We start from the raw sequence: 11,845 nt of genomic DNA on the forward strand, positions 1-11,845 counted from the left end.
CCCCACAGGGCAGGAGTCAGAGGTCTACCCCACCTGATGTGACCCAGAATGTGGACAGTAAAGTCTGGGGTCCTTAATTGGCTGTGTGCTTTGATGAAGACCCTTAACTCTAATGTACCCAAGTTTCTGGTTCTAGGAAATACAAGAACTGAAGAGCCACTGAAGGGTTTTCAAGTCCTAAACTGCCTGGAGGCTACGCTAGCAACTACTTGTGTGGCTGAGACAGCGCAAGTGGGAACTGTCCATTCTGTAGACAGCAGCCACTGCAGTCAGTAACGAGGCGTTTGTTTCACTGCCATTTGCAGAAGCACGAGTGTGTCTGGTCTGACTTTAGAGTATGGTCAGCCAGAAGGCCTGAAGAAAGCCCACGTAAAGGAAAGGCACTTGGGGAAAGGACAGCTCTCCAAAAAGTAAATGGAAAAACGAGAACGTATCTCCTCAGCCTCTGGAGAGCAAGAACACCATGGCTGATGCATTTATTTTTTAGGTATTGATAAGAATCCAGTAGGATCACTACTCAAAACATGCACAGACTCTCGCAATGGGAAGAAGGGTTTGCTTTCAACTCCTGTCTTCCTTTCTACCACCAATCTGCGCTTCGGTTTCCCTAACTTTTAGATAAGATAATGATCTAGACTGTGTGTGTTCTTTTCAGACATGACACTGAAAGATCCGATGTAGCATTCCAAGATCTATGGGGATGAGATATGCCCTCAACTTTGTAAGCTGTATCTTGTAAATGAACTCTAGAAAGCTAGAGAATGAGCTAACCTTGGGCTAATTTTGCAAGATAGTAGTCAAAAACCCCTTGGAAATACATTATGGAGAAAGAAAAGCAAACATACTTTAAATGCAACAACAGAAGACCAAAACAAGTAGATGATGCAACTACTTACCTTACATCATTTAATTCATAATAGACATTTCTGCTTTCATCTTTGATGTAAATGGCGACACTGGGTGACTCCAGCATTTTCATGGTGAGCTGCTGGGGAAAGGCACTTACAAAGAGAGCGCGGATTGTGTCTGCGCTTGTGATTTCGTTCGGCATCCTGAGCTGCTTGGTTTCATCTCCATACTGGAGATACAGAACTCCTACAGACAAAAGGGACAGGTATCAGCCACAGATCAAGACTCTCGGACAAGGTAGGTAAACTAAGCCACTTCTCTGAGCATTTACATGTGTGCAGGAAAAGCCTGAAAGGCATGTACACAAGGATGTCCATGTAGGTTTTCTAAGACATACATTGTAGTATATATAATCATTGCATAAGAACTCACTGTTTTTTTTTTTTTTTTTTTTTTTTTTTGTATCTTACGGAAGGGTCTACAGGGTCTCACTATGTAGATTGTGGTGATCTGCCTGTGTTCAGCCTCCCAAGAGCTGGGATTACAGGCGTGTGCCACCACATCCAGTCTCAATTGCCATCTCAGCACGCCCCAGGGGTGGGGCCAGCATGGCAGGCCAGGGATCAAAACTAGGTCGCTATGTCTGCCCCAACAGGCACTTTATTCTGTTGAGCTATCTGGCTGGCCTAGAACTCATTTTTGTTCTTTGGAGTCTAGGTACATATTAAAGAGGCTAGTTTTGGACTATTTAGAACCAAAAGGACAAGAAGCTAATAACCTCTGGTTGCCTAAGGCAAAAGGCAACACTAATTCCCTTGAAGGTGTATGTAGGACTCAGTCCCTTTAGGATTATTTTTTCTGTCTTTCATTAACTAGGAACATAATCATTATAGCAATGGGTAGGCTATGGAGCTTAATTCTTCGCAGTCCATTCAGAATCATTTTAAATAGCTAAGTTACCATATTTATGGGCTTTAATAGGTAGCTACTGCATATTTATACCATATTAAACTATCTGGGAGAAAAAAAAGTCTGACACCCCAACATTTCAGAAATAAAATGGTACAAGATAAATACACAAAGAAAAACACCAGCATTGAATCACAAAATGGTAGAGTTCCAAGGGTGAGGTGGCCTCCAGTGAGCCATATTTCTTTATGTTTCTTGCCCAGTAAAGTATAGTCTCTTCCCACACTGATTATGGGTCTGGCTCTGGCTTTGCATTGGCCATTGGGAAATTAACACATATGATGCAAAATGAAGATCTGACAGTCGCTTGCACATTGGAATCTGTCCCCGAGCTGAGTCCTGGGATGTCTCCTTTGAGGAACCAAACCAATGAACAGGAGAAGGCACCTGAAGAGGAACCAAAGCTCTATGCGACTGCTCCAGTTATGTGTCCTATGGCCAGAACCACTGGTCAGCCAGGTGAACGTGTGACTTGCGAGTGGCCACCCCAGCCTCAGGCAGCTATCTCAGCTGATGTTGCACAGAAACAAGATGCCCCTCCAAGCAGAGCTAAATTGCAGAATCAAGCCAATAAATGACTGGTATTGTTTCAAAACACTATGTCTTTGGCCATTTGTTATTTGGATTAGAAAACTGAAACTAGAAATCTAAGACCCTATGTGGAATTTGAATCTGACTCTCAGTGAAAACCCACTGGGCGGGGGGATGACTACTCCTAGGAGAAGCCTTGCTAGGAGGGACTAAAAAGATACTACAAAGACTTCTGGCTAAATACGGCAGTTCCTATGACAAGTGTATCCACATCTATAAATTCCATTAAATGGTAAGTCATAGAATCAAACTAATGACAGAAACAGCAGATAAGAGGAAGTGGACACTCCAATCTTCCAGGGAAGAGCTCAGCATAAAACGCAGTGCTGCAGAAGCTCAGGAAATGAGGCACTGGGTCCTTCTGAAGACAGGAATGCAGGAAGAGCTTAAAGGCTGAGGTGTGACTGAACCCCTCTTCCAAGTGGTGCAGCAAGATGGCCTGATTTCTCCACTTCCAGCCCCACCCAGTCAAGGATGCAACCACAATACTATTGTATCCTATTGTATCCACAATAGGAGAGTGAAGAGCTCTAATCAAAGGATAGAGCCTGGCTGACCAGGCTCAGGGGAAAATGCTAACACAGTGCTGGTACAGGGGCTGCAAACTCAGTTAGGAAACTGGAGGAGTTCCTGAGAAGGCAGGCGGGCTGGTCAGGTTCAGATTCCAACCCCCTGCCCTTGACCCCCGCCCCCGAAAGCTCCGCACAGATCACCATATATAAAAACTTCTAAGTGGAATGACCTTGTCTCATGCATGTATTAGTAGACTTTCAAGGATCAACAGATACTTTATAAAGGCCTTTAACACGCAAGAAAATACCCAAAGAAACAAGAAACAGAAACTCAGAAGAGACAAGTCAGGTGCAGGCAGGACAGCATTTGGACAGCAATAATGAGCTTTGAGAACTTCATAACAGAAATAAAAATTCAGTGAAGAAAGAGTTCATTAAATCCTAGAAATTGGAGGAAAGCAATAAGACAATGAGAGTGAAATCAAAGCAGCCACATTCTTAGTGAAGAGATTTTGCAAAGAAAAGACCCACAAAAAGTTTTCCAAAAACTACTGCAAGAATTTTCTTTAGTTTTTTAAAAAATGAAGTACATAAGGCTGCAGACCGAAAAGGTCGATGAGTGCTCAAGGCACTCAACCTTGTCACTGAGACACTGCAAATGGACAAGGGAGAGACAAAACCTCCTAGAGACGGGTGTGATGGGGGAGTGAGGTCACTTAGAAAGGAACACGCAGCAGAGAGGCATCTGACTTCTCAACAGCCACTGGCCACCAAAAGACGACACCTTTGTAAATCCTGAGGTGGCAGGTGAGGATGGACTTCTGGCTTGTCTGTAGCCGTTCCAGCCACAGTTTAGGTTTCTATTAAGTCATGCCCTTGGAGAGGCCTTCCCTGGCTACTGTACCTAAAATCGCAGCACCCATGCTCTCTATTATGCCATAACTGGCTTTAATTCTGTTCCTTAGCATTTTACAACACATGCTTTACAATGCCTACTTTAATTATTGATTTTGTTCACTGTGGAGCTTTCCTGCTAGAATCTTAAGTTTGATGAGGTCAAGGATTTTTTAAAAGCGTGTTTGCTTGCTCTCCTTCATACCTGTGAAGTACATAATAGGTTTACAATAAACATTTGTTGAATGAATAAATACATTATCTACGTCATCCCACAGTCATTTCCAATGTCAGAGCTATAAGAGCTTTGCTAGGTGATGTAAATAGTTCGGTAACCTCTCCACTACTCTGCGCCCTGTTAGAAATAGACCCTGAGGTGGCTGTTTCTTTGACCAGAGCAGTTCTTTTACAACAGGCCTAAGTCACTCACCACCCACCCCAGTTTTAACCTACAGCTTCCTGAGGAAGCAAGTTTTCCAGAATATCCCTGTGGTTCTATGTTCCTGCAACTGCAGAGAAAAATCTTTCAAGCCTGCATGATCACAGGTTGTACAACATTTTTCCCCAAATGGGAGGAGTGGTGACTGTTCCATGGCACTGTTGATGCTACTATCAAAGGCCAAAACCACTCCTGAGGTCTGGGCCTGGCCAGGCCCGGGAGAGGTTCCTGCACACTGTCTACCATGGCCTCTTTCCAGGTATACTGAAGTCTCCCCCCACCAAAGGGATGGGATTTTATCCCCACATCTGCCTTCTGTATGTGTGTGCTTAAAATAGGATTTGTAGCCTTTTCAATTTGGAAAAACAACAACAACAACAAAGAAAAATAACAAAGGGCCTAAACTCCAGTTACCTCAGGTCTGACTGGTGTAGCTGCCAGCTGGGTATGCAGTGCTTTGACAGAGAAGGAAAATCTGGAGAGTAGTGGCAAAGATACCTTTACAGAGAAGAGCCTTTTACACTTGACTGGGGAATGGTATCCAGAAATACTGGACTCAGAAGGAACTGTCTCGGGCCAGGGAGATAGCTCAGTAGAATAAGTGCCTGTTTGGCAAGTACAAGGACCTGAGTTCAATCCCTGGTACCGCAAAAATAAAAAACAAGAAGGAACTGTCTCAATGTACAATGGCACTTGGTTGGCAAAAGGATGAACTAGATCCATGAGGTTTCCAGAGAGCCAGCATTTCCGGCACACATTCCCTCACACTGAGTGAGGGTTGGCTGGCTGCTCCGGATTCACATAGGTTATCCCAGGGACTTCCAGTCAAAATTTCCCTTCTTACAAATCGGGGGGAAACCCATTTAGAGGACGCCTGCAATACATGAGGAACACAGTGCAAGTGCTTCATTCGACTAAGACAGCAGCTCTTGTCAAGTTGTTATCATGGGGCCACCTTACAGAAGAGAAAAGGAAATCCAGGAATCCAAGTCACTTCATGAAAGTTATATCCAATCCGGCCCGGCCTCAACATCCACATTTTGCTTGAAACGCACTACCTGTGGAACCCTGCACCCACCCTCCTCCATCTCTACCCATCCTCACAGGATGACCTGGGTGGGTCTCACAGCCTGCACATCGGGGATGTGCAGGGATGATCGGGCAGTTCGGGAAGAAGATTCCTATCTTTTTCTGAGGGGAAGCGAGTGCTGACACATGGCTGGAAACAGCCTGCAGATTGTGGGGAAGCAGAGAGCGCAGAAGGCCACGTCGGAGGTCTGAACTGAGTCTCCCGAGACGCCTGAGCACACAGGAGTGGTTCTGCCTCAACGGCTTGGCAAAAGCACAGTGTAACCATTATGTGCAACAAACATGGACTAATACAGATACTTGAAAATGAAAATATAGGCTGCATATTTAAATTACTAGAGTAAAAGACACTCACCTCCCTTGAAATCCCACCCACTGCTTTTAGTGTACTCATCCCATCATTCTGGCACTTCCTGAGGCAGCTCTGGAAGGCTTCTTTCATGAGTGTCTTTATGGATTGAGATAAAAGAGAAAATGAGTGCTGCTGCCACGCGCCAGCCAGCGCAAAGGTAGGCTCATAAATGATAGTTCAGGACTCAAAGTTTCCCAGACACTCTGCCCCAAGCACTCTCCCTCTTGGTTTCTGAGGCACACTGCCCCCAAACTCTCTCTCTCCCTTGGCCCCACACAGGGTCAAGCCCAAAAACATAGAACAAGTTTGTCTCACTTTGACCTGGGCAAGCAACTACTCTCCTGTGTTAACATTGAAAGTCCCCCACAGACTAGGTAACCCTGCCAAGATTACCTCTCCCTCAGCTGTTCCAGTCCACAACCCCCCCCCCCCCAAAAGCCCTGTGCTTTGCCTTGTTTTCTGCTGTCTTGGGCCACTAGACAGCCAGCCTGCTTGCTGTCCCCAGTAAATCTCACTTCAGAATGCCTGGTCTGGCCAATTGCGTGCGTCTGTACGTAACATTAAACAGGCTCACAATCATGTGTGTCTTCATCATTTTATTCCCCAGACCTGGCAACATGAGGCAAAGTTATCATGAAAGGCAGATTCTGAATTGATAGAGGCCACTGTGGAAGCCACAGCAACAGAGCTTACAGATACCCAGAAAAAAGGACTTCTGGTATTGTTTCAGAAAGTGAGGGGAGGATGATGACTGGGATTAGTGGCAATGTATCTTTACTCAAATTCTTAAAATTTAACATTTACCATATCTTTTGACTATACTCTGTACATTGTCACTGTCTTGTAAATCTCAGAATCATTTCCACAAAGTGGGACTTGTGCTAAAATATTCTTTATCCTAACACAGTATTCACAGATACAGTGTGATCTCCAACTCCTATCCCTTCCTGATTCCCTGAAATTGTCCTTCAAGGCTGAGGCACCACGCTACCGCTCCTTGTGCCCCTTCATGCCGTGTGCTGTGCCACTGGCTCACCACTTTTTGCCTGCATACACAAATCATGTCCTCCAACCCTCCAAACTTTTCCACTACAAGTTGAGGAAATAAACCCTAACACAATTGCTTGCATTGGGTCTTACTGGAATTATAAACATAGCTTTTAATTCTGCACTGTGGTTAGTTACACACATGCTCTATTTCCTTCATGAGATAGAACTATAGGAGCCTGAACTTTGTTTGGTTCTAATAATTAAATAATAAGCCTATTTATTAGATGACTACATACCAAAAAGTTAGAAGGAGTTATTTTTGGGTGGTAAATTTCCTTAGAATGTTCTGTATCTTTTTTCTAACATAAAGAAGCTTTGATTTGATCACCTTAAAAAGTAACTTCTAGGGGCCGGGGAGTTGGCTCAGTAGAATAAGCGCTTGCCTGGCACGTGCAAGGGCCTGATTTCAACCTCCAGTTCTAAAAAAAAAAAAAAGAAGTAACTTATACTTATCTCAAAAGACCATGGAAGATACTGGTTTTAATATAAGTGGAAGATTTCAGCAAACACAGTAGTGTAAACTTGAAAGACATGCGGTAGAAATGGCTTCATAAATTCCCTACAAAGCCTTTATCTTGGGGTAGGAACTGGGGGTACAGAGGCAAAAAGAATAGTCAGAATTCTATTTTTCTTGGAGAAAGTTTCTAGTTGCCCTCTGCATTTTAATGCTTCTGGTGCCCCCATCAATGACACTACTCTGAAGGTTCGCAATCCTACCTGGCACTCTCTGATATTTGCTTCAACACAGCAGCAGGCTGAGCAAGGCTGTGACCCTGTAAACTCCAGCATGCCCTCTGGTTCCAGCCCAGAAGTCCCTCCCTAAGGAACAGTCTGCCAAGTAGGTGACAAAGCAGAGTCATGACAGTTGCCTTAGCAGAAAGGAAAACAAAAGGGATTTTATTCTCCATAAAAAGTCTGGGTGCTATCTTCAGGCTCCCATAGAATGCCTCAAAAATGAATTCAATGTATTACTTTTTAAAATTTCATGGGGAGCTATATATTCAAAGATAATGTAAGACTTTAAGTCTTTTAATTATTTTATATTTGTTTGAATCTGAACTATAGACACTGTTTGGAAATTCCAAGGGAGATTTCAGGAAGCACTAAGGGTCATTGCTGTGGCTTAGCCTGCATGAACATCATGACGGAATATGTCAGAGGAAACAGGTGTCTGAAAGTCAAATACGATAAAATCTCCCACCACCAATGACTTGACAGACAACTGTCACTGGCCGGAGATTCCCCCTTGGAGATGGACTCTCCGTACACAGTCTTAGTTAATTTTTAAAAATGCAAACATTTATAAGGATGTCTAATGGCACCAGCAGCACTTAATCCTCTTTGTTTTGTTCTATACCATGATGCAGGTGGGACTCATATGAAATGACAGCACTGCTAAAATGAACCTCCCAAGGCATTTCCCAAAAAACGTCTTGAGGAATACACGGATGATTTCTGGAACTCTGACTATGCTACCGAAGTTAATGTCCAGGATGCTGATTTCTAGTGTGATTTTGTTTATTCCCAGGATTCTTACTGCCCTTTTATGCATATATAGAAATGTGTCTGTGACGAAGCCAATTTGAAAAGTTATAACAGACTTTCAACAGTATCCACCAAACAAAAATCAAAATAAAATTTATTCTGTTTCTGTTTTGTGGGGATTTCTTTTGGGTGGGGTGCATTACAGACTGAAGCCAGGGTCTTTGCATTGTTACATCCCAAGCACCAAGTTGCCAGGGTTGGGATTGAACTTGTGATCCTCTTACATCAGCTTGCCAAAGTACTGCAATTACAGGTGTGTGGGTACCATGTCTGACTCTTGACCAACACTTTTAATTTTAAAAGTTATTCAGGCAGGAGTGGTGTTGCACGCTTGTTATCTCAGCACTCAATAGGCTGAGGAAGGAGGATCTCTGAGAGGCTGAAGTCAGCCTGGGCTATGTAGTGAGTTCCAGTCCATCCAGAGAGATACTATCTCAGAAACAACGAAGAGTTATGCAGCAATTAAGGTGGAAAATATAAGAGAATGCTATGAGAAACGCTATACAAATGATGGCTATACTGAAAGTTTAACCGAAGCCCTTTTTAACTAGGCACAAAGTGATAAACATTACCATATCTGCTTATTTTATAAGGCTAGTATTAATCTGGATATTAGACAAATAGTATACAAAAGGACTCCAAATGGAAATGTAAACCCATAAACAGCAATGTATGAAAAACTAGCACATGACCAACAAGAATTTATCTCAGGAACTTAGAGATGGCTTAATATCACAGAGTGCAATGCTAATATTTTCTGCAAAGCAAGTAGGAAAATTACAAATTTATTTATTTATTTATTTATTTATCTATTTATTTATTTATAATGTATTTGGCACAGGGTCTTACTACGCAGCTTAGACTTATAGTGATCCTCCTATTTTCAGCCTCCCCAGCGCTGATCTAAATAGAGTTAGTTGAATGTTAAGAAAACATCAATACCTTCATAATGTAAAAGAAAACAGTAATTTAAGAATTAAGGTGTGCTTTCTCAACTTGATGAAAGGCATTCACTAAAAAAAAATCTCAAAAAGCCAAATGCTTAACGATGACACGTGAAAGGCTTGTGCACTTGAATCTGCAGCATCCTGTCACTTCAGCATCAGAAGTCAGCTACGCAGTTCCAACAAGGAAAGGAAAGCAAACACTCAGGCCCTTGAAAGGGAAGCCAAAATGATACTTGCTCGTAGAGGGCTGAATAGAGAATTTAAGGAACATGGCGACATATTTTTCATGCTTCTGAGGATTTAATATGACTACCTGATGCAAAAATCAATATATACAATTAATAGCAGCCTACATATTAGGAAAAAGGAGAAAAGTCAGGAATTTATTTAATAAAAATATACCATTTATAACAACCTGGCAATCCAGAAGAATAAGAAGTGGGAGTACTTGCTCTACCAGATATCAACATATTAAAACAGTGTGGTTCTGGCAAAGAATAAATAGGATTAGGAAATGAAACAGTCTAGAAAAGAGACGGGCTTTCTGAGGCCTTGATATATGATAGAAGTGTTCTTGCAAATCCATGGAGAAATGACTATTAAATAGTGTCAGGAAAATTGGTTCTCCAAGTAGAAAATGTAAAAACACAACTCCTCTTCCTAGACCCCAAATAGAATAAATTCTTGTAAGCTGTGCATTAGCAAGAACTGTTCCAGGACATTTCCCGTGGCACCATTTGTCGCTGCCTTAGTCTCGGTGGTGTCTGCACACAGTGGAACAGCAAACGGCAGCTTCATGTATCTCTAAAGTGGACCCAAATAGCCACAAAAGGGTACATGCGGTATGATCGCACTTATGAACACAAACCGTACTACATATTTTAATGCACATACCAAACACAGAACAATCAGTAAAGTTTGCATGGCAGTTTACATGTGGCTTGAGCACGTAGTTACCTGCAGGAATGGCAAGCGTGGGGTTTTACAACACTCTACTCCTTTAAAAATGCAGGGCTGAAGCAATCCTGGAAACAGATTTCTTTGTAAAAATTGACAAAACCTTATAAAGTACTTGCTATGGGCCAGGTATTAATGTATGTCACAGACGGGGAAACTGAGGCAAACAGCAGTGATTCTTGGAATTTCCTTCTGCCAGTGGCCACACTGTCATGTTATGCTGCCTCTGCAATGACCAACAGATGTTTGTGTGCATCTACGTCTGAAAGACACCCACAATTTTTTATTTTATTTTTTTTTTTTTTGCGCCGAATGACCTCGGGGCAGGTTTGGCTGGCTTGAGTTGTGGGGATCGAACCCCAGCAACCTGAGCCTGACTGCTTTGTTGAAGCAGCCACTTAAAGAACTGAGCTAAGGGGCAGGCCCCCAAACACACACAATTTTATTGTTATATTTTCCACACCTTTTTCTGTTCAACAAACAAACAAACAAACAAAAAATCATTTACAAAAAACACCATTTTAAAGCAACCTTTCCACACAGCATCCAGAATGAATGCAGGAGCTCAAATCTGGATGCATTTAGGGCAATCTGGAAATTTTCTCTGACTTGCGATAAAATAGTGACTACTGAAACGCTACAATAGGAAGCAAAAAGTAAAGGCCACCAGGGAAGAATGAAACATTCTTAAAGATAAGAACAAAAGGTTAAAATTACAATCACTGTGTCCCTGGGGGAGGAAAGGAAACAAACAACGAAAAGGAACTGGCCTCTTATGGGTATAAGTATCCAAAGCGTAACTCAGGCTGCTGGGGCATGGCTCAGGGGTACACCAGTTGCTTAGCGTGCCCGAGGCCCTGGGTTAGTTCCCCAGCACTGCTAACAAGAAAAACCCCTGCATCTTATGGTGATGTCTCAGTGTATGCTGTCTGGGTTTCAGAAAGATTCTGGCTATCATTTTTTAAAAGTCTGTACCTGCTCCTCCCAGGGGATTTATAGTTTCATATTTTCTTCAGTGACACTCATGAGAAGATGTAGGAACAGAGATGAAGGACATGAGTGAGGCACTGTATTGAGTTCATACAAATTTTTGATCATTGTTGAAGTAGGAGAGTTTTACGCAGTGGTAGCAACAACTATTGCAGGTGAATGAAACTATCTTTAGAAAAAAAAATTTTTTACTAAAGTGCTAGCTCTAATAGGGTTATATATAGACAAAAAAAAAACAAATAGATGTCATGAAATGAACTAGTCAAAGTATATTTTATTTCATAGTTTGCAAAAAAAAAATACTCTGCTTGAAAAAGTGTGATTTTTTGGTTCTTAGTTTGGGAGTGCAAGGGATCTGGAAACACCAATGTGATGAACTTCTCTTCTAGTTAATGAACAAAACCCAGCACTTTCAAGATTTTTCCAAGGAACTTTCAAGGTAAGAGGGAGTGAGGATCAATCCTGGTAAGTCAACTTCACTGGACTGAGAAATGTGTGCTCCTGGAGGGCAGGTGGGGCCCAGAGGGGCCCTGGCGGCTGTGCCTGGCCCGTCCCCTCCTTTGCACTCCGGCTCTGCTTCCCAGCTGTCATGAGCCAAGCTGTGCGTCCTTCTGCAGTGCTGCTTCTGCCTGGGAGCCAGATTACTACGGACTGAACCTCC

General features: G+C 42.7%; 1 protein-coding gene across 13 annotated transcripts in view; it reads right to left on the bottom strand.

Annotated features, from left to right (window-relative positions):
* The window catches only part of Kiaa1217 (KIAA1217 ortholog), a 326,909-nt gene that overhangs the window by 106,323 nt on the left and 208,741 nt on the right, over window positions 1-11,845 (bottom strand). For all 13 annotated transcript variants that reach the window (XM_023701997.1, XM_004641889.2, XM_004641888.2 and 10 more), the window contains one exon: window positions 897-1,095. In XM_023701997.1, coding sequence (XP_023557765.1) covers window positions 897-1,095 — 199 coding nt within the window. The remainder of the gene's footprint in view (window positions 1-896; window positions 1,096-11,845) is intronic.

Source organism: Octodon degus, unplaced genomic scaffold (assembly GCF_000260255.1).
Source record: "Octodon degus isolate 3935 unplaced genomic scaffold, OctDeg1.0 scaffold00145, whole genome shotgun sequence".
NCBI classification, from domain to species: Eukaryota; Metazoa; Chordata; class Mammalia; order Rodentia; family Octodontidae; genus Octodon; species Octodon degus.